The sequence below is a fragment of the Montipora capricornis genome, chromosome 11, assembly GCF_036669925.1.
Source record: "Montipora capricornis isolate CH-2021 chromosome 11, ASM3666992v2, whole genome shotgun sequence".
NCBI classification, from domain to species: Eukaryota; Metazoa; Cnidaria; class Anthozoa; order Scleractinia; family Acroporidae; genus Montipora; species Montipora capricornis.
This window is the reverse complement of record NC_090893.1, coordinates 37,330,313-37,357,812: the sequence shown is the minus strand read 5'-3', so window position 1 is coordinate 37,357,812 and position 27,500 is coordinate 37,330,313. Positions and strand designations below refer to the sequence as shown.

The 27,500-nt window shown below is 36.9% G+C and overlaps 1 protein-coding gene across 2 annotated transcripts in view; it reads right to left on the bottom strand.

The window, feature by feature from the left end:
- LOC138022858 (uncharacterized) overlaps positions 1-27,500 on the bottom strand; it is a 295,342-nt gene that overhangs the window by 7,636 nt on the left and 260,206 nt on the right. For both annotated transcript variants that reach the window (XM_068869847.1, XM_068869846.1), the window contains exons 9-14: positions 20,637-20,784; positions 19,362-19,688; positions 18,628-18,930; positions 10,086-10,388; positions 9,471-9,776; positions 8,287-8,404 (exon numbers count right to left, since the gene is read on the bottom strand). In XM_068869847.1, the coding sequence (XP_068725948.1) occupies positions 8,287-8,404; positions 9,471-9,776; positions 10,086-10,388; positions 18,628-18,930; positions 19,362-19,688; positions 20,637-20,784 (1,505 nt within the window). The remainder of the gene's footprint in view (positions 1-8,286; positions 8,405-9,470; positions 9,777-10,085; positions 10,389-18,627; positions 18,931-19,361; positions 19,689-20,636; positions 20,785-27,500) is intronic.

Here is a 27,500-nt window from a genome sequence, read left to right as displayed (position 1 = left end):
TGAATATTCTGTTTTATCCAGAATGACAAATTTGGAGCCCTTGTCTTGAATTCTAATATCTTACTCATCTAGGTATATATATATATATTCTTACTGGTTGATTTTATCATTTTAAAGTTTTGTGTGGCAAGATATATAAATTGAGTCAACGCCCACTTTCAAACACCTTTCTTTTTTCGGTGGTGGCTACTTGCTTATAGGTCCCCCCCCCAAAAAATCACTTTATGTAAATTTCTTTTTTTTCTAAAATCCCATGTAAAGGAATGCTGCATTTTCATTTTTTCACCCGCTCTCTCCGAAATCCAGCAATTGGTAAGCGCTTACGTCTTCCTTTTGATTTTATTTGTCGTTTTGCTCTTGCGTTTTTCTGTCTACACGAACTTCACTTCTAACTTTTTCTTAAGGATTTACTACTTTCTGTCAATACAACTTGCTGGGCACTTTGTCATCCTAAACGTGGTGCTTACAGATGGGTAATGACCAATGAGAATATACCCCTGACAAAGCAGATTTCAGTTTTTTCAATACATATACGGTTTTGGATAAGAGCAGACAAACTAGTATTCGTAAAAAAATGGACAACAACTTGAGTTTACAAGACATGTTTCGATCGATCATCGATCGTCTTAAGTTGCAAGTGTTCGTTACAGTGCGAATTTGAATTTGTGTCAATGTTAATACATTGCCTTTAGAATTTTAAATTACCGGTAAACGTTACAACAATGCTAAATGCATAAAATCGAATAAGGTGCGCACAAACAGTGAAACAAAAGAAAAAACAAACTTAAGTGCTTAATGGCAGGAAATACAACAACAACAACACCAAAACTAGGTCCCTCTGGGGACATGTCCTTATGGGTAATGGATGTTACACCATTAACATTGTCTGTGTAATGGACGTTGACAATGAATGCTTGGAATACACGAAGAGCATTGCAATGAAGTTTTTCAGATAAACACTGCGTGTTACGTAACAGTGACAAAAATTGAGTGAATTTCGAAGGAAGAATGGATGCATTTATAGGGAAAATAAAGAAAAAACGAAATAATGAGCGAGAGGTAGTAAGGTGTGCGAAGAGTCATGATGGAATCCAGCAGTAGGTGATCTGTTTGAAAATCAAGGTAAATGCAGAGTTCCTTTCTTGGATTTGTTTTTTATTTTTTTACTCAAGAAAAGCACTAGTAATTCTCAAGGTTTAATACGTTTGTCAAATAGTTCTGTATCACAGGCGACGTACAAAGAGAGAAAGCAAATTATGAACACATCATTTGACAGCATCAGGTATCATGTATATCTTCATCAGGTATATCTTCATTTGCATGATACCTTACCTCCTGATTTTTCGGCGAACATTTTTTGGCTTGGATAAAAATCACAATATTTTCCCCAGAAAATTATTTAAAGGTAATTTCGTGACCTTTCTGGAGTTAGTTGGTCTTGGTTTTAGTTAGCTACCAAATTTAGATTATCAAATTTCACATTTTTAAATTTGAAATTTGATAACCTAATTTTGGTCTAATTCATTTTAGATGAAAATTCTTTGTAGACTGAAACTTGCTGAGATGGTAAAAGAACTTAAAAGTTCTTTTACTATCGCAGCAACTTTCAGTCTACAAAGAATTTTCATCTAAAACGAAGTTTACTTCCACCCGTCAGGAATTTATATTTTAAATTTCTGCAAAATTCAGTATTAATTAAACATCTCGATCTCGACATGCCAAAAATATGCATATCCCGTCTATTGGCACATCTCTATAGTATAGTAGATGGGGTACCAGATCATTCTCAATTTTGCGTTTCCTTTCATATGCACTTCTTGATTTTATTTTTACAAATATTTATTAATAGGCATAGAATTTGACCTTGGGATTTTGCATTAGATTTGCATTGAAATTTAACCTTGGGATTTTGTGTCGAAATTTTGCATTGGATTCAAAATTCACTGGAAAATCAATCTATACGTTTTTTAAACTTTTTTCTATATGTTTTTAAAAAAAATATTACATCTTCCATTTCAGTGATTAAATATTCACATAATCACTGAAATGGAAGATGAGAGGATCACAAAGCATGGGGTTTTTCCCGCTGAAAACATAAAATGAGTCATCATCAATAGCTATTGTATTAAAGTCATATGACAGTCGTTAATCAATCAAAAATGTACCCATAAATCTATTTTCTGATATTTTTTCTGATAAAAGTACAGATCTGATAAATTTTCTGATGCATGAAGTTTGTTTAAATATTTGCATAATCAACATAGCATGACATTCAATAAACTTTAGTTGCTTATAAAAAAAAGACTAAATCAAATTAAAAAAACAATATAATGAAATTAAAAGAAAAAAATGATTTTATAAAATCTAATGTTAATAAACAAATGAATTAAAAATGTAAATTATAATAAATTTTTAAAAAAAGATCTTATTAATTTATTATTGAAAAAAAAATTAATGGCTTCACTTAAAAAAAAAAATCAAACAATATATCAACATTTACATCAACCAGTATATGGTAAAATATTCCCACCTGTAAAAGACAAAATCAAATTTTTTGAAACATCAAAGTTACAATATCCTAAAATTATGAATCAAATTACAAAAACACCAAATCACATCAAATTAGTATCAGTAACAATAAAGATCCTTTAATTCAACTTCAAAATACAAGAAAATTAATTGGATTACATATTGAAAAAAGTTTAAATCTCGCGTTTTTTCACGTAGGACCGCGCTCTCTCGGGTAGGACCGAGGCTGTGGAATGAACTTCCGGCTCGTATGCGGTCTCTGCCTATGAAGACATTCAAAAATGAGCTTCATAATTTACTTCTATCGGTCCTAGAACAATGCGATGACTACCTAGACACAGACCAAATTACATTTGTTTTAAAAAAGAGCGATCACACGAAGCGCTGGCTATGAACATGCCCACATACTGCGTTCTATTGCTGGGATTTAGAAAAAAATGAGCAAAATTTAATGGAAAAATTATTAAAAGTGAAATCCAATTTATATTTTTTTCAAAAAAGAAAGAAAAAATTGTAGTAGAGGTATTGTACACCGTTGACCCGGCTAGATTAGATTTACTATTTGCGGGCCAACTGTAAAAAAGTTAAGAATTGTAATGTTATATTGTGACAATAAAGTTCAAAAGTTCAAAGTTCAAAGTTAAATGAAATGAAAGGACTAAAATTTGTTGAAACATTAAGGGTAACATCTGAAAAGCAAATAGGTCGCAAAGAAAAAACAATTAAATCAGCTTATTTTAATAGCATAGCACAGAAAATCATAAACAAAACACAAATTGAACAAAACAGCACATTTTAAACAAGATAGCTCAATGGATTTCAGAAGGTTCAGGTTGGTCAATTAAAATTGTTCTTAGTCATCATATTAATATTGTTAAGTATGAACCTATGAAAGGCAATTCTTTTATCCAACTACCAAATGAATTATGTAACAGTTCAAAAGGATTGATAAACTTAAAAAACAACGATAACGAATGCTCCAGATGGTGCCATATTCGCCATCTTAATCCACAAAACAAATTTCCACAAGGAATTTAAAAAAAAAAACGATAAATCATTTATTTAAAATTTAAATTATCAAGAAATTTAATTTCCAGTAACTATTAAACAAATAAACAAAATTGAAAAACAAAACATTATTAACATCAATTTATTTGGTTATGAAGAAAAACAACCATATCCTATTTATGTAACAAAAGAAAAGTACGAAGATTGTATGAATTTATTATTGATTGCTGAAGAAACCAAAACACATTATGTACTTATAAAAGACTTCAATAAATTTATGTATAATCAAACTAAACACAAAGAAAGAAAACGCTTTTGCATGTATTGTTGTTTTGTATGTGTTGTTTGCTTCAGCTCTGAACAATTTTTAACTAATCACAAAGAAAATTGTATTTCAATTAATGGTGAGCAAGCTATCAAAATGCCTGAAAAAGGTTCAAAAGTAAAGTTCAATAATCTGCATAAGCAACTACCTGTGCCGTTTGTTATATATGCTGATTTTGAAGCTCTAACAGGAAAAATACAATGTTGTAAGCCTAACAATTATAAATTATACACTGAAGCTTATCAAAAGCATACTAATTGTGGCTATGGCTATAAAGTTGTTTGTTGTTATGATGACAAATACAGCAAACCAGTTCAGATTTACAGAGGTGAAAATGCTACATACAAATTTTTAGAAAAAATGCTTGAAGAATTAAAATTTTGTAAAAATATTATTGAATACAAATTTAATAAGCCATTAAAAATGACGAAAAAAGATGAAGAAAACTTCAAAAAAGCTGATTCATGTCATATCTGTAACAAAAAATATACTGATAAAGATATTACAGTAAGAGATCATTGTCATGCGACTGGTTTTTACAGAGGAATATGCTCATCAAGATTGTAATCTTGTCTCAGAGGCTATGACAATCATTTTATAATGCAAAATATTGGTGAAATAGCTAAAAATCACACTTACAAAAACAAAAACGGAGAAAAATGCGAAATGAATATTAACGCTATTCACAATAACATGGAAAAGTATATGGCTTTTATGCTTGGTAATAATTTAGTCTTCATAGACTCATTTCAATTTATGAGTTCAAGTCTAGATAAATTAGTAAGTAATTTACCCGTTGAAGCATTAAAATAAACCTCACAAGAGTTTCAAGATGATAAACTTAGTTTGATGTCTAAAGAAGGCATCTACCCATATGATTTCATGGATTTATTTGACAAATTCAATGAACCTCATCTGCCAACAAAAGAAGATTTTTATAACGTCCTATCTGATCAATCAGTGACTGATGAGCAATATAAACATGCAAAACAATGTGTGGAATACTTTTAATTTAAAAACAATGAGTGAATATCACGACCTGTATCTCAAATCTGACATCCTTTTATTAGCTGATGTATTCGAAAACAAATTGATAAGCTTGACCTAGCTAAGTACAGAGAAAACGGCACTAAAGAATTAATATTGGAAGTTGACCTTAAGTATCCGAAAGAATTGCATAATTTACATAATGATTATCCATGTGCTGCTAAAAAGATCAAAGTTAACAAAGATATGTTGTCTCCTTATTGTGAAAAGATTGCTGATCAATATAATATATCAACTGGTCTTGTTTATAAGTTAATACCAACATTAAACAACAAAGAAAAGTATGTTTTACACTACAAAACACTTCAATTTTATATTGATTTAGCATTGAAAGTCACTAAAGTTCACAGTTCACACTAAAGTTTACTTGAGTTTGATCACCGTGGATGATGCATTATATTAACTTAAATACTCAGAAAAGAACTAATGCCAAAAATGATTTTGAAAAGGATTTGTTCAAACTTATGAACAACAGTGTATTTGGTAAAACAATGGAAAACGAGTTAATATCAGACTCGTCACTGATGAGAAAAAACTTATTAAATTAACATCAAAACCAACTTATGTAAGCAGTAAAATATTCAACAAAAATCTTGTAGCTGAGCATAAGATTAAAGAATCATTGTTATTAAACAGAACTTCATATGTTGGTATGTGTATTTTAGATATATGTAAAACGCTAATGTATGACTTTCATTACAACTAGATTAAAAATAAGTTTGCAAATAAAGCTAAACTTCTATTCACTGATACAGACTCGCTAAGTTATGAAATCAAAACCAGTGATGTATATCAAGACTTTTGGAGTGATAGAAATAAATTTGATAACAGTGATTACCTTAAAGATAGTAAATTTTATGATAAGGCAAATAAAAATGAAGCTTCTGGCATTCCTATCACAGAATTCAACGGCTTGCGATCTAAAATGTATTCATACATTAAAGACAATAACAGTGGCGCAAAAACAGCTAAAGGCATAAAAAAGAATATTATTAGGAAAAATATTAAACATCAAGACTACAAACAAACGCTATTTGATAACAAACAAATGTATCATACAATGAAAACCATCAGAAGCAACTTGCATCAATTTGGAAGCTATGAACTGAATAAAGTGTCATTGTCCTGCTTCAATGATAAGCGGTATATTCACGAAAATGGCATCGAAAGTTACGATTACGGTCACTACAAAATCAACTGCTAAAGTTTATCGAATGTCACGCTATTTTAATTATGCAAATATTTAAACAAACTTCAGGCATCTGAAAATTTATCAGATCTGTACTTTTATCAGAAAAATATCACAAAATAAATCTATGGGTACATTTTTGATTGGTTAACGACTGTCATATGACTTTAATACAATAGCTATTGATGATGACTCATTTTATGTTTTCAGCGGGGAAAACTTCGTGCTTTGTGATTCTTTCATGTTCCATTTGATTGATTATGTGAATATTTAATCATTTAGTTTGGTGCTTGGTAATATTTTTTTAAAAACATATAGAAAAAATTTTGAAAAACATATAGATTAATTTTTTAGTGAATTTTGAATCCAACGCAAAATTTCCACGCAAAATCCCAAGGTCAAATTTGAAAGCAAAATCCAATGCAAAATCCCAAGGTTAAATTTTATGCATATTAATTAGGTTAGAATCAAACGCAAAATAGAGTAATAAATATTTGTAAAAATAAAATCATAAAGTGCATATGAAAGCAAACACAAAATTCAGAACAATCTGGTATCCCCATCTACTATACTACTCATGTGCAAGTATAAATATAGATTACTTCATGGTTGGTAAGTGCGTACGATTTTTATTCACGAGTTGTGAAGGATCGCATAAACGAACGAGTGAGCGAAGTGAACGAGTGAGTTTCACGATCCTTCACAACGAAAGAGTAATGAAAATCGTACAAACGAGCCAGTCGTGAAGTAATTTGTTTATGATATAAGTACAGAGATCATAAAGTTAACGAGGTAAGTGTTAATGGTGAGGCTGTCAAAACACCGATCGTGAACATAAGCCCTAAACAGATAGCAAAATATTTTTGAAATGAAAGAAATCTCTACCTTCCATACCTCGCTTGAGCACTTTTAAACCTTTTTAAGATCTTCTGAAGTATTTTTGTGGAGAAAACTAAGCAATAAAAGATCAAAAACGTTTAAAAACATACACCAGTCGGCCTCCCTGTTTACAAATCTGTGTACAGGCCATCCAAAGCTCAACATCATATTAGCCAATCAAAAGGCTGATACCACAATTTTTCACTAGTGAAAATAACGACATAGCAAATCAGAGCGTCGATATGTCGTTTTTCACTAGTGAAAAAAATCGTATGACCAATCAGCTGGCTTCTCTAGCGCAAAGAGACTATTTTTATCTCGATCCTTTTTGGAGTGTAAATCTCGGTACGTATATAATAAAGTTGTTATAAGACGAACAAATTACCTTGCCTAAAAACCCACTGTAATGTCGTCTTGCTTCAACTAGCTACCAAAAAAAGTTTGTTTACGCATTTCAGCAGCTTTCAATGTGCCAGCCTGAGAAGTTTACCTCTACATGTGAGAAATTTGTATTTTCAATTTCAGCAAAACAAAACAAATGGTCAATTGATTATGATTTTTTGGCATAAGAGATCTCGACATGACAAATTAAAATTATGCAAATTGCGTCGGCAATTGTCAGAGAGCAAGTTACATTGGATGACAACTGATGAGATTTGTACAAAATGCTTCGAGATTCGAAAATATCAGACATCTTACTGGAATATCAACATGAAAGCTCATAGGCGAGGTTTTATGGCCATTTTGATTCCAAAGGCTGTTTTTCCACTCAAATCCTACCAGTTTCCCCAACATGTTTTTCAATCAATTTAACGTGCGATTGTCGAAATTTTGCCGTAAAATTCCTCTTTTCATAAGGAAAATTAAGAAAGGATGAGGCAACAAGTAGGCCGCAAACAGATAACTGTAAAATGGACATCAATTGTTAAAATTGCAGAAAGACCTCATTAGTTTAGTGATTCACTCGCTCATTCACTCACTCAGACAACCCCGATGACATTGTGCATTACGGGCTAGACCGTGAGCACAAAAACTACAGAAAACAACACTAAAACATAAATGTAGCTAAAGAGATAGAGTAAGCTCCGTATGTTTTAGTTGCCTAATTAGACTGGGATTTTCCCAGCGGATATGAGCGGCGTCTTTGAGCAACAACTGGAAACGATTAGGTGCCGTATCTTGTAAACTCATAGTTGTCCATTTTTTACGAATAAAAGGTTTTCTTTTTAATTATTATCATTTTTATCTTATCCTAGTTTTAAAAAAGAAGTATCGCATTATCTTACCAGTTAAAAGAAAAAAAGCTTACCACTTTGCAGTGCGCTTCTTCCTTCTCTTTTTATGGCAAGAAAAACCAACAAGAAGTAGAAAGCCCAGAAAAGATACACCGCCCACGGAAAAACCAAGAATACTGGCCATGGAAAGACCTGGTCCAAAAATGGCACAAGTTATTATTGGTACAAGAAAGAATAAAATTTTCAATGCCATAGTTTTCATGAAGTTTTAAGCACATTAAGATTAACGTCAGATAGCGTTACATGTAAAGTAGTTGAGTAACTGTGTGTTAAAAACGAAAGAACAATTACGCTTAACTCTCATGAACAGGTATATGTGCACATTACTTCACATGCAACAACAACGATAAAAATGTGCAACATGAAACATTATCACTGATTATACATCAGTGCAACGTTTTTTTTATGAAACGTTTTCCCTAGACTCTGGATATTATTGGCTTTTTATGCCCCTGATAAACACGGAGACACTACAGTTCAGATTTCAATGTGACATAAATGATATAAAAGAAACAGCAACACAGTTTCACTTTTGTATTATCGCTGGTGATCCTTCCTCTCAGCAGTGCGATTTATTCAGGAATCCCACTTTGTTGCACTAAATTCACCTTTTCCCCAGCCAATGACAAAGAAACATTAAAACAAAACAACCAATCAGATTTCAAGGCTTGTTTAAAGTAATCAATCAAATTTCAAGAAAATGTGATACAAAGAAAGCCAATGTGTAGTAAAGTTTATGTTTAAATTGTTTTTGATCTGACTTGAATTTCCTTCAATGGAACGTATTTTTCCGTTGTCATGCATGACTGAGCTTTTCTCAAATGGTGTCGAAAATTTTTGTTTTGCATAGAAAATGATACGTAAAAGCGTTTCTGGTTCCGCTTTTTTATGAACCGGTAACTGGATTAATAAACTATTCGTACTGACTGAAATCCTGTATTTGAGCGATTTCCAAATGGATGTAATAAAAGTGGTAATTCAACTTCCTGTCTTGTGTAATTTTGGACTGAAATAATATTTTATTTGTTTTTCACAAGTCTAATATTATTTCAGACCAACTTACACTCCACTCAGTCAATTACCGTTATAAATTACTACCGGTATACTATTGTAAGAAAGAGCAAAACACGGAAGAAAAAAAAGTTAACTCTAGGTTATTGCCCTGTGTTGATCTTTCGAACAATTACTTAACTCTTACCAGCTTCCTTTGTTTTTACATGAACAAAACTCTTTGGTCCATCACCAGCAGAAGTGTAGGCCAACACTTGCAATTCATATTCTGTAGATTCTTGCAATCCAGTAATAGTCTTTGTGTAAACTGAAGTTTTGGAAACATCGATAAGTTGAACATCTGGTTTGTCACCTGTCTCTTTCCTATTAATAAACAACTTAAATCCTCTGATTATTCCATTTCTGGAGTCTGCGGGTGGCAGCTGCCAAGATGCAGTGACACTTGAAGAAGTGCTCACATTCACTATAAATCCACTGGGAGGTTTTGATGGAGCTGGAACATAGAAAATAATTTAAGAGATAAAAGATAGACTGAGATAAATCAACACTATAAATAATGCATCTGTGCAATTATGTGTTGAGGATCAATGGCTTTAACAGCATCAAGCAGCAAAAGCATCTTAATCATGTGGTAAATCATCCAATCAACCACTTGCCAGTCAATCGATTGACCACGGATAAGCACTACATTGCTAATCAAATTAAGTTTAATTTTGCTTTACAAAAGAGGACAAGATTTGTGGTACGCAATGGTGAAGAGAGAACGCACAAAAACTCATGAATTAATGATAATACCACTTACTATCTTCCATTGTTTTAACCAACTGAACAGAACTATTTGGTCCATCGCCAACCGAGGTGTAGGCCAACAATTGAAATTCGTATTCTGTAAATTTCATCAACTCGCTGACAGTTTCTGCTCCAATGGAAGCATTGGAAATGTTAAGAAGTTTAGGTTGGTTGTCAGGGCGTTTCTCTCTATAAAACAATTTGAATCCTGTGATGATTCCATTTCTGGAGTCTGCAGGTGGAAGCTGCCAAGATGCTGTGATACTTGTAGAATTGCTTGCTTTCACCATAAATCCACTGGGAGCTTTTGAGGGAACTTAAAATTAAAGAAGAAAAAAACAATAAGTGAGCCCTGTTCATTAAGTCGCATTACCTGTGTTTCAGGGATAAGAAAATTTGAAGAAAATTCGAGAAGGTTCTGTCATAATCAAGTCACATAAAACATTTTAATAAGAACTTATCCTAGTCTATGCTGGGCTTCTGATAGCTGTGATAGGATGCGGAAAAAATTTACCATTATGCAGAAAGTTTTGGCCATATTGTAGTGTATTAGGTCAGCGGATGAGAGCAATAGTACATCCGGGCAATGTAAGACAAGGTGTGTGAATCGTGTAGGTGTTCCTTGCTGTATTAAAAGAATTGTTTAGACCTTTGTGGCTCGCCTAAGTGGCTCTGATATCCTACAAATTGGCGACGAGGATGGCGAATTCAGTAGAAAGAGCGCAGCCTCCTTTGGATTTGACAGGGTCGCCGTCTCAGGTCATGGAACGTTGGCGACAGTGGAAACGATCATACCAGTATTACATCGATGGCAAGGGAATTACGAACGCTGCCCGCAAAAAAGCTCAATAATGCTTCATTTAGCAGGTACGGAAGTTCAAGATATTTACGAAGATCTTCAAGATCCTGGACCAATTAACGCAGAGACCGATAATGCCTTCTCGGTGTCTTCGAAAACTGGATGCTCATTTTCCAGCTGACGAAAATGACCCGTAGGAGCGCCATTCATATCGTAAACTAGCACCAATGCAGGGGCAAAAAGATGAGAAATTCATTGTCCGTTTACGCAAACAAGCTTATCACTGCCATTTTGGTGAATCTTTGAACGAAAATCTACGGGATCAACTGATTGAAAAGTTGGTAGATGTTGAATTGAAAAAGAAATTGCTGGAACTTAATAATATTACTCTGGAGGCTGCATTAGATAAAGTTCGTAAATGGAAAGCCTGGCGTGAGCAAGCACAGCAAATGATTACTCCGAATCAAGAGCCCGGAACAAGCACTAATGTAGTTTGAAAACCTAGGGAAATGGATCCAAAGGGAACATGTTTTAATGGTGGCCAAGAGGGGCACTTCGCTAGGGACAGGAGCCACCTGGCTCGAGGACAAAAGTGTGCCAAATGTGATAAGCATGGTCATTACGCTAGTTGTTGCAAAGGAGGAAAAAGCTTGAGGCCGGAAAACAAAGCACCAGCCAAAAATCGGGAGGAAGACAGGGGCGTCCAGGTAAAGGAAGACAGGCCAATTTTGTTAAAGGTCGTTTGAGAACTCAGGTGAGAATGATGCATTTGCTTTCACTATAGAGGAACAGACATGTTCTTTGTCATCTATTGCTGAGCCCGTGATAACTGTAAGCATTGGTGGCGTCAGCAGAAACATGTTGATTTATTCAGGTTCAGCAAGTAATCTAGTTAACTTAAGTACTGCACAAGAACTTAAACACCAAAGATAGAGTTACAACCATGAACAAAAACGTTGAATGCTTATGGAGGCCGAGAACTTGAAGTTGAAAGCCAGTTTCAGATAGAAGTTTCCATAAGCAAGAAAAAGATTGTCGCAGATTTCATTGTGGTCAAAACTGGTCGTTGTTTGTTGGGTTATTCAGCCGCCACAGATCTAGGAATTCTCCTTGTAGGCCAAGCAGAAACTGTCAATACACGGAACTGTAACACTGTTGACGGCTCTTTTGTGGTTCAACTCAAAGCAAAACTCAAAGAAGAACTACCAGTTAAAGCTACATATTGATCCTAGTGTAACTCCAGTGGTTCAGAATTAAGGTGTGAGAAGTGCCTTTTTCATTGAAAGGCAAGGTAACTGCCAAAGTTAATAAACTCCTTGAACAGGACATCATTGAGAGGGTTCAGGGGCCCACAGCATGGGTCAGCCCTATCGTTGTTGCACCAAAGGCATCAGGTGACATACGACTATGTGTCGGTATGGGAGGGGCTAACGAGGCCATTATCAGTGAGAGATTGCCCATACCAATTGTAGATGAAGTACTCGAGAGCCTTAACGGAAGTGCTGTGTTCTCCAAATTGGATTTGAGGTGGGATTTTCACCAAATTGAACTGGATGCCGACTCAATGGATATCAACGCTCTTGCCACCCATGATGGCATCTTCCGGTACAAACTAAGCTTTGGTGTCAATGTTGAACCCAAAAAGTGCCAACACATTAGCACACATTAGCACGTCAATGGCAGGTATGCAAGGGGTAGATAACATAGCAGATGATCTTATTGTTCATGGCAAATACATGGAGGAGCATGATAAGAATTTAAATTGTGTTTTAAAGCGACTTAGTGAAAAACAATTGACTGTGAACGCTGACAAGTGCACATTCTGAATGACGAGAGGAGTTTTATGGGTCTTGTGCATAGCAAGCATGGAATCGGGCCAACGGGAGAAAAAGTGAGAGCCGTTGTTGAAGCAAGTCAACCGCAAACGCCTTCAGAAGTTCGGAGCTTCTTGGGGCTAGTGGGATTCAGTGCCAGGTTTAGTCCAGATTTTGCGACAACAGCTGATCCCCTTAGGAGACTTGCACGGAAAGGAGAGCCATTCGTCTGGGGAGAGGACCAGGAGATTTCATTTCAGAAATTGAAGGGTGAAGTTGCCAGTGCTCCAGTTCTTGTATACTTTGACAAGAACGCATTTACCCGTGTTATTGCTCATGCTAGTCCCGTGGGACTTGGGGCAGTACTAATCTTGTGCAAGAGAAGGGTGGAGAGAGTCGTGCCATCTGCTATGCCAGTCGAAGTTTGAGTCAAGTGGAGCGTCGTTACAGTCAAACGGAGAAGGAAGCACTAGCCTTGGTGCGGGCCTGTGAACGCCTCCACCTCTACCTGTATTGGTTACCCCAGTTTGAACTTGTGACCGACCATGAAGCCCTGAAGTCAAATATTCAAGCAAGTCAAGACCCTCAGCTAGAACAGAGCGATGGGTTCTGCGTCTTCAACCCTATAACTATCGAGTTTATGTGCCTTCAAGAAAGAATATAGCAGATGCTCTTTCCCGATTGACAAAGATATCTGCCTCAGATCAGACCATACAAGATGATAGATTCTTGCATTTGGTAGCTCTGCATGCTGTTCCTACAGCTTTGAGACTGAGCTTTGAACGGATCTTGGCACAGGACCCAGAGTTACAATCCGTCAGAAATTGTCTCATCGAAGGCAAATGGGACAGTGCTCCTAAGTCATACTTGCCTGTGCACAATGACTTGACCTTTATTGGCCATGTGATTCTTCGAAGAACAAGAATTGTTGTCCCCCAAAAGTCTTCGCAAGAGAGTTGTTAGTCTGGGGCATGAAGGGCACAAGGGAGTTGTTAAGATGACGCAAAGACTTAGCACGAAAGCCTGATGGCCCAGAATGGACTGTGACGCAGAGAGATGTGCGGAGTGTTACTGCTACCAGCTAGTTACCAGGAATGTCCCACCACCGCCAGTGAAGCCAACAGTGCTTCCCAAACAAGCGTGGGAAGAAGTGGCCATGGATCTACTAAGTCCATCACCATCTGGTGAACATCTGTTAGTACTTGTTGATTATTATAGCCAGTGAATAGAAGTTGATGTCCTCTGAACAACCACCAGCAAAGCCATCATTCATTGCTTGGATGCCCACTTCGTACTGACATTGGCTCAAATCTGGTATCCAAGGAAGTAGAAGAATATTTCGAGGAAATGGGAGTTGGGCACCGGTACACGACACCTCTTTGGCCGAGGGCTAATGGCGAAGTGGAAAGGCAAAACAGACCATTGTTGAAGTCTGTCAGAGCAGCTCACGACGAATGAAAAGCTTGGAGGGATGAGCTAAACAAGTTCTTGTTGCCTTACCGTTCAACACCACATTCAACCACAGGAAAGAGTCCTGTGGAATTGTAGTTGAAGAGAAAGACTTCCACTAAAATGCCTGAGCTTGTTGATGTGGAGGAAGAGGACACCGAAGCAAGTGATCAGGCAGTCCGTGATCGGGACACTCAAAGGAAACAGTCTAACAAAGACTATGTTGATGGGAAGTTTCGGGCAAGGGATCGAGAGGTAAAGGAAGGAGATACGGTTCTACTTGAGAAGAAGAAAGGAAATAAACTGTCACTTTCATATGAGAAGGAACCCTATGAAGTAATTTCTCGTTACAGAGACCAGGTGGTAGTACAGTCACTACAGGGAGTTCGGTACAAGCGAAATCTTCAGCACCTCAAACCATTTCTAACACCAGACCGAGAAGACCGGGAAAGTACATTAGAGGTGGCTGAACCCCGAAACGAAACCAAAGAAACTGAGTTGCCGCCTGTGGAGGAGGATCCTGTACCAATGGCAGAATCACCACCAACGTTGGTCCTTCTGTTGCTTCTCCTGCTGATAAACCTTTGAGGAGATCAGGAAGAATTGTTAGCCGCCCAAAACGGCCAAATGATTATGTTTTATACTAAACTAGGACAACTTTAGATTATCGAGCCTGTTGTTGGGTTTCGAGAGTGACATTCAAGCAATTACTGAACTGCAAGAGTCTTGAATTAACATTACCAGACTGACATTAAGTTTTCTTCAGTATAAGTATGGAAGCGAGAGTTCTAAGACATGTTTTAAGAAGCGTTTGCATAGTTAACTTTTTTATATTGGACGGTAGGCATTAAGGTAAAGAGAGAAAGGGATGTACTGTATTAGGTCAGCGGATGAGAGCGATAGTACATCTGGGGAACGTAAGACAAGGTGTGTGAATCGTGTTGGTATTCCTTGCTGTATTAAAAGAGTTGTTTAGACCTTTGTGGCTCGCCTCAGGGGCTCTGATATCCTAGACATATTTTGCGTAAACATGCGTTGATTATGCGGATATTACACCAGATTATGCAGAAATTTAAACAATTTATAAAACTAATAATTAGGCCCGTCCAATGTGTTTGCATGCCTATGGTAAGTCAGGACTCGAAATTGCGACCAATACAGTTGCATTTGCGACTGAATGTTTTCCCTGGGCCATTCAAAATAATTTATCTGGAGGAGCCGCAGTTCTGCCAGCTTTCACCGTTGAAATAAAGGCATTTAGATGTAAATATTTCTAAATCAAATAAAGTGATAAAAAATTATTTCTTTTTAATATTGGTATGAATTTCGTTTCAATTTGGAGATATTGAGCAAAATTGTAATGTGGTTGGACCGCGATCCATTCCCTCGATCATTCACCACTTTGGGTGGTTTTTTACTCATATATATTGCTGGCTCCTATTTTCCCCGTGATATTCAATAGGCCATTTCCGAGTTCATGTCTGCCTCCTCTTCAAAGCGAGTCTAAGTGCGAAGTTTTTGTGATGGTAATTAGTTCTACTTTACATATGAATGAAAGCTAATTTTCATAAGAAAAACTTCGCACTTAGACTCTCTTTAAAGAGGAGGCAGACATGAACTCGGAAATAGCCTATTTGCAACTATAACTTGCAACTAAATTTTCATATCTTGTCGCAAAATTGCGACTGGATTTTTCTTTAATCTCGAGCCCAGGGTATGTTATGAAATTATAATTTACAACACGGCTTAACTAGTGTCCAGGCTCATTGCCGAAAAACGTGTGGAAACTGCTTACGACCTTTCAGCTTGGAACCCAATTGGCGTTTTTTCTTCGATGTTCAGGAAAATAAGCGTTTCAAAAATAATAGTGACCCTCTTTGGCGTTTAGTTTGTGAGGGTGGTAGGCAGCTGTTTTATTACTAATATCAGGCATTTCTTCTGTTTTATGCGGAAAATATCGTAATTATGCGGAGGATGCGGATTTTAGTGAATTATGCGGATCCACATCGCCACATCCTGTCAGATGCCATGTAGTCGTTGTTCAGCATTACTAAAAATAGATTCTATGTTGTGTTATACAGCAATAGTTTACACTTGGAAACTTTTAGGAAAATACACACAGCTTTAATTAGGTCAGACAGTCATCTTGTTTGTGTTTGTTGGAAATCTGGTCCCATGTGAATTGGAAAGTGATGGATGAAAGAACGTCTCTTGATACTGAGAGAAGTAGCTGTTGTAAAACAAAGGTTATACTTCTTAGCCAGCTTAAAGTGTACTTTTGAAAGTGTCCTTGTTTTTCAGTGTCAAGAAAAGAGCTTTGCTAGAGGGCAGATAAGGTATTGTTGTAACCCTTCACACTCTTGGTAGTAAAAAATTGTGTTTTTTCACGCTCCTTAATTAACTTGTCGTTCTGCCGGTATTAAAGATAATATAGGTTAAGTTGATCTTCAAAAAAAAAAAAAGAAAGAACACCCTAACCCTGGCAGTTGTGATCTGCTGGGACTTATTGAATGTTAATGAGCAAAGTTTGGGCGCTTCAAAAGCAATAAGCCGAAACCTCGGTTACAGGTTACAGAGTCACCTGACAACGGGTGGTCACATATAAGCTCCCAAAATCCAAGAGGTTTTTAAATATCTCCTCCCTTTAGTCACTTGACTTGCTACCAGCAGGACCTGCTTTTTCATAGCTCATATACATGGACTGAACAATGCTTTCACACTTCATGTTAATCTGACCATGACCATGCACAATATCTTGTCCTGGGTTCATATTTGAGTTTTGAATAAATGAACCAAAATTTCTGATTGGTTTTCTTTTAGAAGAAGGGTGTGGTTTGTGCACGGTCTGAGGGCCAAAACAGAAAACAAGAAAAAAAATGAAACAAGTAGAGTTTCATAACCATCTTCAGTTGATATATTAACTACAACGGTGTTTCTAAGAAAAGGGAAAAGAGATTGACTGGAGTCACTGTTTAACAGTGAGCAATGATGTGTACATACTAAAACACAAAAAGCCCCATCAGCCACAATGATGCATAAAGTAGGCAGCACTTAAACAGAACTTGCACGCAAAGAAATGTTGGGAAAAAAATAAAAATTGACACTCGTGGTAAAATGCTTAAATACAAATTTTGGGAAAATCGAGCCTTTCATGGTTTTTTTTTTCTTTTCATGTTTTTTCCGCTCTTTCGTCGTTCTCTCCAAGCCTACAATTGTAGATGCTTCCTTTGCACCTGTTTAAGGTGACTCAACTCGACACGATCTCAACTCCAAATAATGACTATCGTTAATTCCTAATTTGCTTTGAATTTCCTATTATCGTTAATTTAGGACACTGTACCCCAGGACTTGGTAGCAGTGGGTTGGATTTGAAGCCGGAGTTTCAACTCTATAAGTCCTGCCTCGTTCTGCTTCACCACTGAAGCTCAAGACTCCGCGTTTTCAATAAAAGGATTTCTTCAAGTGTCCTATAGCATTGTTGATGTCATTGCTCAGTAATTAGGCCTAAGCTAGATTAATTAGGCATAAGCTTTGATTTTCAAATGTTTAGGTTGGTAACTGACCATTTGCAGTGTTTAATATTGTTTGTTGCCGAGTGACAATACAGTTTCAGTAAATAGTGTTTAAAATATTGTCCTTAGACAGCTAGAGGTGTGGTGGTCAGGTGGTTAGGTGACTGGTTAAATTAATCAACATTCCCCGGGTCAAGTCCTATGTCCATACACTTGGGTTATCTTTTAAAAAATATATGACCATTTCCCATAATCCATATCAAGTTTTCAGTCATCTAAATTAACGATACTTGTAATAGTAAATGCAGAACAGAATTGATTAGGAATTAACGATTATCGTTAATTCAGAGGTAGAGAATGAATTGCTCAACTAACTGGGGTGATCTTTCCAGAAAATCATCACGGACAAGATACTTGCAAGTTACCAGCTCCCAGTTGGCTTGATAACTCAGTTGGTAGAGCAAGTGCAGTGCAATCGCATGGCCATGGGTTCGAATCCAGTTCACTGTGCATTGATTTATTTCAGGCTTCTACTTACAAGTGACCAGCTCCCAGTTGTCTTGATAACTCAGTTTGTAGAGCAAGTGCAGTGCAATTGCAGGGTCATGGGTTCGAATCCCATTCAAGCCTGGATTTTTTAGGCTTCCTTTCCATTGCTCAACTAACCGTAATGATCTTTCCAAATTTCATTTTATTCTATTCTGCAGCTCAAATACGTATAGGTTCATGCTTTCCATAAAATGGTTTTCTTTTGTAGCCAAAAGTTTAGGAGAAAAGTGATGACTGGAACAATTCCAGTGGTATATACACGTACATGAAATGGGTGCAATGTAATGTAATAAAACGGTACAATCTGCAGCCTTCAAACAAAGATTTTCGTTTTTTACCTATACATTGCAACACTTAAAATGAAATGGATGAAAGGCTGAACTTCAAGGGATCCTTGTCATTTCAAAAGTCAATTTAAACAATACAACTTACTATCTTCCTTTGTTTTTGAAAATTGAACAGAACTGTTCATTCCATCACCAGCAGACGTAAAGGCCAACACATGAAATTCATATTCTGTAAATTTAGCCAATCCAGTGACTGGTATGGTGTACATGGAGGCGTTGGAAACAAAAATGGTTTCTGGTCTGTTATCGGAGCCTTTCTTCCGGAAGAATATTTTAAATCCTCTAATGATTCCATGTGTGGAGTCGGGTGAAGGAAGCTTCCAGGACGCTATTATAACCGTAGATGTGTTTGCAGTCACTGTAAAATTGCTAGGAGCTTTTGATGGGACTGAAATGTTTCAAATGCAACAAAGACAAGAAATCAGAATGAACGTTTCCCATGAAATGAGATAAAAGAAAAGCGATTCAACAATTCTAAATTGAATAGTAACTTTCTTTTTTCCTTTCTTTCCCAAAAGGAAATCAACTTGATGAAGGAAGTGACATTATAAATGAAGCAAGATGGCTTATCAGAAACAAAAACACCATGGCAATGCATTCCACATTTGCAAATATCTCAATTTCTTTCAAGTGCATTTGACTACTTTCTCCCACAACATATGGAATAATTGGAGATAGAAATCTATAAGTATAAGAAAGGGTCAGCTGTGTCCACAAACATCAGAAATTGCGATTTCATTGCTGTAATTCACCAAACCGGTACATGTAATTGTCCCTAATAGATTAAAGTAAGTCTCATTAAAAGCTACAGACCCTTACCATCTTCCAATGTGCTTGCAATCTTTAAGGGACTCTTTCGTCCATTCCCCACCGAACTAAAGACACACACTTCAAATTCATATTGTGTGAATTTCTCAAGCCCTGTGACTTCCGAGGAGAAAACCAACAAACCATTCTCAATTCGAACGTTCTTGGCATCTTTGATAATTTGTATCTGTGGTACTTTGGAGCCTTCCTTTTGGTATAGAAGTTTAAAGGACATCAACTTTCTTTCGTTGTAGTACCGTTTTGAAAGTTTCCAATAGGCAGCGACACTAGTCGACGATTGTGAAGTCAACTTGACAAGAATAGGAGCTTCAACAGGAACTGGTATGAAGAAAAAGGAACTGCTGAGTACAGGAGATTGCCGCGCAAGTCCAGAAACACCGTTGCTTAATTCAAATGTGCTAGAAAATCGTTCTTTACACGTAACTTTTCAACCCATCCAGTCTACCTCTGAAATGAGGATTATCTACAATTCCACAGCTTCCCGAAATCGACTATTATTGTCAATTTAGGACCCTTAGCGCTTGATAGGGATTATGGGAAATGAATATTTATCTTTAAAATCTGAACCCCAATGCCTAAACTCGCTGGACTCGAACCTGGGAATGTTCGATGAATAACCCTTTCACCAAACCACTAGAGTACCGCAGCGCTATAGCCAGAAAATTATTCTTTTAATTACGTCAATACATTTTTCTTCCGAATGTCGCAGTAAATGTGTATTATCACCAGCTAAGAAAAAAGTTTAAACAGGAGAAAATGTGGATTACCAAACTTCAAGAAAAAGCTAACCATTTTAAAATCAAGTACTAGTCTTAACCACTATTCAGCAATGACTTTATATATACAAGTTTAGTCTTGATAAATAATTGGTGCAATTGTGAGCCAGTTGATCTTTAGTTGTTAAGTGGATAAAAACAACTCCTTCGCAGTCGGTGCTCCAGGTTCACATTCCGTCCAGGGATGCAACTTTTACTTTCTTTTTCTTTTCATCTGCTACCACAAGTCCTGGGACAGAGTAATCTAAATTGACGATTACAGTCATTCCAGAGAAAATTTGGAATCGCAGATAATCGTCATTTCAGAGGTAGAGGATATGTTGAACTTTTACAGTACTAACAGAAGGCTGTCAAATACTATTCCTGAACATATACGCATAAAGAACAAGTTCAAAAATGGAGTTAATTTTTTCTTTTCTAATTTTGTCCTTTTAAATAATTACATGCAGATGGATCTGCAAAACGTATAGGAAATAAGTTCATGAGTTACCTAGAGATTTAAGTGCTCCATAGAGCTCAACTCTCAATGCCTTATGACCAAAAAAGTCAGTTGGCTGAAAGCGGACGAAGCTCGCTATGATAACCTCCTCAAGATTATGCTTGACAATGTCGTTTCGCCCAGTATTTCCATGAAAGACCTGCAAAAGAAATTAGAATTTATGCTGACAATTATGGACGGTGACGATGATGCAGATGATAACAGTAGCCTGAATATAAGCTAAAGACAGACGGCTCTATTTGGTAAGACAAATTCACGGTGGTAATCTTTACTTTGAAAAGTTTAATGTGAACTGTCCCAGTATCAGAAACCGCGGCTTTTTGAAGGACGGTGCCCACTACCTTATCACATGAAAATTTCGTGACACTTTAATTCCGCGATTTTGAGGTTCGCATATTTCGCGACTTTGCGAAATTTTGCATTTTGACTCCCTTTAATTTCGCGTTTTTGAGTGAGACACAGTCAAGGAGCCAGTAAATGGACAGTTTGAGGATTGTACAAAAGAATTGCTACCTGGAGCAGGGACGGAAAGCAGTAGTGATGAAGAGGATCAGAACATTACCACAGAATAGCTTAAAAATGATTGTTATAAACGTGTGTAATAAAGTAGCTGTTTTAGTTATTGATATAATGTGTCACTTAAATTTCGCGTCCTGTTATTTTCGCGACATTTAATTTTCGCGTCACTTAAATTTCGCGATTTCTTTTTTAATCACGAAATTTCATGTAATGAGGTACTTCAAAGCTATTTTTCCCGGTTTATGAATATGCAGGAATAGCAAATCTTTACAAGTTTTATTGAAATCCAAATAGAAAATTGGGAGCAGCCACGCATTTTTCAAAGTTAATTAATCAACAATATTTGTAAAAAGCTGTAAAATACAAAGCAATGTACATAGCGTTCTTTTCCAAATTGAAGCTCCGAATGAATGCATACCAAGAGCACTTGCTGAGTTCTGCTTTCTCCGCATAGTTTTAAACCGCGCAAAAATATCCCTGTATTGGGAAGCACCACCTATGGGAAACCCGAGTATTTCGAAATGTGCAAAACATGTTGGTAATAACAATTGCAGGCATCACCCTTAAGTGGACTCTAAAATCATGCCATCCACATTTGTGTTACCTCCCTCTGCCTCGGCAAAACGATGAAAGAAAAACTTGAGGAGGCCCCTTAGAAAAATAAATAGGTAAAAGAAATAAGACCGATGCTGATTAAGTTCCACAGAAACCAACTTAAAGAGAATCCACTCAGCCACCAGCAGATCTTCCTCCAAGATCAACTCCAAACAGAAAGCTCCACGTACCAGCTGATGAACAAAGCCGTGAAATAATGAACTTTGTAGTGTCAAAGCCAAACTAAATGAACTTACAACTCTCACGAATGTATTTTCAAAACGTCAAAAGATAACGTACGATAGATGCATTGTATTGCAGTGTTCTTTTACTAACTCCAAATGAGCAGAAGCTCGCAGAGTCACGCATTGCAATGGAGTCTAAAATGACAAAAGCCTTCAGAGTCATTTTTATGCTTCATGTTGAAAAACATCTGTTTGAAAGAACGCCCCTGCTAACCTGACCACTGGAAATGTTTCACTGACGACATGTTTTCGATGTGGACAACAAGGGAAAACGAAATCAACCGTTTTGGTAAATTCAAGAACAATTTTCCTTCAACAATCAAATTTACTCGCGAATAAAGAACAACTAGCTACGTAGACTTGTCAAAACAAAGAATGAGTTACTTAGACGGACTAAATTATACTGATAAATACCAGAAACCAGTTTAATATCATAATTATAAGAAACATTTCAACTACGACATCCAAGAAAATACTGAGCGGCAACGTAAGAGAAACTCGAAAACTAATAAACAGTACGTTAGGTCGTAATTCTAAAACGACAATGATTAACGAGATTTCCAGTGGGGGTCGATCATATACTGACAAAAAAGAGATACGGGATAAATTATGAATCTACATTTCGGCATGCTCTGGAAGAAATTGGCCAAGAACATTCCATATACAGGTGCCCTACAAGAAAAAAATCCAAAGTAAGAGGGCATCTACCGGCCTCGAAAACGAGTTATATGACAGTTGGTTCCAGACAAAACATTTCTGGCGTTTTGACGCAACAAAAATAATAAAGATATGTTTAAAATAGCATTTCAGCACTTGTTTGACAATTTTGATGTGAATCTACGTAAAAACAAAGGCTTTCTTACTTAATTCTATTCCATGTATTCTTATTCCAGAATACAGTCAATCGAACGCACCTTAACATATACGATAAACCTATAGAAAGGAAAGCTACCATAAAGTTGCTCAGCGTACACACTGAAGAATTTAGACTGTCATAGGATAATCATATATCGCACATCGTACGGACCTAAAGGCCAAAATAGCTTGTGTATGCTTTAAAAATACTCATCCATATTCAAAGGTCGTTTTCACCAATCGGATGAATTTCTCTAGACACGTGAGTAAGTTGTTATACCTACTAATTCACCCAACAAACCTGAAAGCCTGGGGAAGGATTTCAAAGTGGTTACGAAGTAAGTAGATGAACAATGGCATGCAAAATGAGGCATTATGTAATGCCTCAAGTTCATTTGTATTTCATGACTCCTTTCCTTGTTGCTCCTTGATATCTGCCACTCGGAGAACACCTTAAACACCCACTTGGTTGCGTTCCTGGTAGCCTTGGGATGCAGTCGTCCAAGTCTTTTTTGTCTTGCTCTTCCGCAGTGTTTGGCTGCCTAAATTAACTGTTGTTTTGGAGCTACGTTTTCCTCGGTTCAAGAGCCCTCAAAACACTAAACCGGAGCATTTTTACGCTTACTGGGCAACGTGGATAACATTTTTATACATCGCTCAAATACATTTCTTCGATTTCCAGGTGAACTAGACTGGCGCGTCTTCTTATGTAACGTCTTTTTTGTTCAGGGTGTTTTTCGATTCCCAGGCGAACTGGGCTAGACTGCCGTTCACGAAGGAATAGTATTTTTCCCATCACGATTGGTCAAAACAGCTATTGAATATGGAGGAGTATTTAAGCCACTTAAAACATGCGCAGCACGTGTTTTATCAGATATAAAAAATCTCTCGGGCTTCGCCCTCACGACTTGCTATATCTGCTTGTGTATATAGTAAATAATAAGTGTAAAATTAGACGTCTAACGAAAGACTTAAGAACATTGAATTCTATTTATCGATCAGTACAGCCGTACTTCGACTGTTGCAGCCTTGTGTGGGGTAACTGCTCAAAAAAGCGTGTTTTTTTGTCGAACTCCGAGATGTATAACTACAACATCCGGAGAAGCAAGTTTGACATGCACTTGTCCAAACCTAAAGGCCGGGACACACTAGGCGAAAAGTCGTTGCGACACGTCGCGGGAACAAGTCACCGCAACAATTCGCCTTGTGTGACACGGTTAATTTCATGATAATCATTGTCGCTGAGGCAGAATTTTGTCGCCACGATCAGTCGCACGAATTCAAACCAGTTTGAATTTGTGCGGCTTATCGCAGCGACAAAATTAGCGAAAGCAGCGTTTTCGCATCGTGTGTACACTTCCGGCAACAAGTTGGGACAAAATATAAATGAACCAACAAGAGAGCGTCATATGGTCAGCCATATTGAGTTAGAAATTAAACTAGTTCACATTCCCCTTCATACGAGATCACAGCGTGTGCACCGAACAGGCGTCGTGTCGGAGTGACTTGTTTTGCGAGTAGTACACGCAAAGCAACTTGTCGCCTAGTCACTTATGTCCAGGTTTGCACGCAAATGCGAAAATTGCGAATTTTCCGATTTTTGCGAAAATTGCGACTCTTGTCGGGGACTTGTGTTCTCTAGCTTTTCAGTGTTCTGCAATTTTTGCGATTTTAACGGTTTTTGCGAAAATTGCGAATTTTGCGAAAAATCGCAAAAATCGCAGGACACTGAAAAGCTTGGGACACTAGTCCCGGCAAGAGATACGATTTTGACCATTTTTGCGAAAATTGCGAATTTTGCGAAGAATCGTTAAAATCGCAAAACATCGCTACTCTTGTCGGGGACTTGTGTTCTCCAGCCTTCAGCGTTCTGCCTTCAGCGTTAAGCTACAGAACACTAGTCCCTGACAAGAGTCGCGATTTTTGCGAAATTTAACGATTTTTGCGAAAAGTGCGAATTTTGCGAAAAAATCGCAAAAATGCAAACCTGGACAAATCTCCGCCTAGTGTGTCAGCGTCTCCCGGCCTTAAGCAAAACTGGTTGGTTATAAGGATCTTTTGCTTGTCGAGGGGCAACAGCATGGGATGCACTTCCAAGTGACATTTGAGATTAGTTTCAAAGCGGTTTTGAGGAAGGACCAACCCGATAGTTATAGATTAGGTTTTTTTTATAATTATGTTGATTGTTATCAACAATAATTATCTTCTATAATAAAGTACTCAAATTTTGGTTTTGACAATTTAGTCTCTGTAACATACATGTAGGTAACATTAGTATTGTTTGAAAGAATTTTAGCAGCTTTTATAACTAGTTATACATATATGTAAGATTAGATAGGTATACACGGCTCATCTAGAAACCAATGTTGTATCTTGAAATTACTATCCTGTAAAGTCAATGTATGCGTGCGTTTTCTCCTTCAATGGTGTCTGAACGCATTGTTTTTCTCGACGATGAAGTTTCCAAGGGTCCACTTTCGCCAGCAGCATTACTTACCTGATGTCCAAACACATTTTAAGCCTACAAAAGCTTTCCAATTCACGCATTCCTCTAGGCCTAGCTACAAATATCTCGTAAAATCGTCTAAATATGTTTCCGGAAATTCCTGATTTTTTTTTCCAAAATATCTCGCTCTTTCCCCCTAAATATAATTGTGAAAAAATTCTAAATATCCTAAACATTTTCTTAACAGTTTTCTATAAATATTATAAACTGATCAAAAACTTCATTTATTGACAAGACCGCAATGCGTCAGTCTCTACAAAGTGACTAAAACAAGTACAAGTAAAGGGCAGCAGTAAAAGCAGGAATCCGGAATCTGGAATCCGAAATCCGGAAACCAGAAACCAGAGACAATTGACGAGAATTACTCACTCCTTGTACGCTCTGCTATAACCTGTACACTCAAGCATTTCACTCTGAGAAAATGTATACTGTAAAATGGATCTGAGCTTGCTATTCTCAGTAGATATACAGATTTGAGAATGGTGATGGCATCATCAAACTATGCAGTTCAAATTACAATAAAGGTAACTTAAAGCTTGTTTAATTTGTTTTCCTTGTTTTTTCACCTGACTTTTTGGGTACAAAAATGCTCTTTTTAAGGAACAAGGCGCCTGGAAAACAGGAAGTTTAAGCAGGTGCGTTTTTGAGATACGGACGGCAAACAGAAGAGAACATTTCGCGTGCCAGGGCAGTGGTGTCTCCCAGATTTTTGTACCAATCATCTCTGATGAAGAAAAGATTCTTTGTGGTCGTGTAAAGACAAGTTAAAAGGGAAAACAGCTCACTTTCGTTTGCCGTCCGTGTCTCAAAAACGCGCGTGCTTAAGCTTCCTAATGTCTTGCGTGAGTGATGGAGCGCGACTGAAGCTGTTGATTCAGGAAGAACATACAGTAATACCATAAAGTTCCGATAGTAACGACCTCCCAAAATTAACGTTAATTTTTTGTGGCCGCTAGTAAGTCCCGAAAGTAGCGACTTCCCCACCCCCTGAAACTAGCGAGACCAAGTTTTTTAAATTGTATACCGTATACCATTCATATGTCAATCAATGGTCAAAATTTTAATGTACAATAATATGTTCATGCAGTGTCACAAATTGTTCAAATATGTTGTCTCCTACATATGACGCTCTAATGCTACGACAATTGAGACTTGAGACCAAATCTTTCATGAGTAAAAGATAGGTGGAACAATTACAAAGACGATAGCATTGCAATCCCCTTCAAGTAAACGATCAAAAGCGTAGGGGGCTAGTTCAAAGGCCAGACTTTTCCCAGCTCCCGTTGGAGCAGACTGTTACGAGTTCGAATGTTTTGAGGAAAGGTAGCTTGCAAACTAAATTGAACGCAGGGTTGTCGGAACAACAACAAGAAGATTTATTCCAAAAAATGAACGTAGTTTCCACGAAGTAAAACTCTTAACAACACGTACTCGATAAACTTACACAGCCTCCGCCAACTTGAATAAACACTGCTTCTGTCACACTTGACTAAACACGGCTAACGCCAACTCTCTTCGCTTGTGAAAAACTAGTTAGAAAAACACTCCGCTTGGACTCGTCTACTTATATACTCTGACAATAAATTTCTAGAACTTTCTAAATTAGTAATCAATCTAATTATAGAAAGATTACAAAACACACCGATTTAGAAACCCTTACGTACAAACCTAAATATAAACAAACTAGGAACTCTCGCGAATCTTCAAGACAGTAACGCTTGTCACGCAATACTATTTTTCGTAACATAACCCCCTCTTAAGAAGAAATTTCCTAAATTTCTACTAACAACGAAAAATTAGTTAGATAGTACCAACTAAGGAGGCAGTCCAGTGTCTCTTAAGTTATTCCTCTACTCTGCTTAGATAATCGGCTCCTACATTCTCGGATCCCTTGATAGCCTCAACTCTGAAGTTGTAACTCTGAAGAAACATAGCCCAACGCATTAGGCGTCCATTTGCAAACTTCGCTCTGTTCATGTACTTCAGTGGCTCGTGATCTGTTTGTAGCACAAAGGGAACTCCATACAGATAAAGATGAAACCTTTTGAATCCCCACACAATGGCTAAACACTCTTTCTCAATGGTTGAATAATTACGCTCTGCACTTGACAATTTCTTACTTGCGTAGCAAACGGG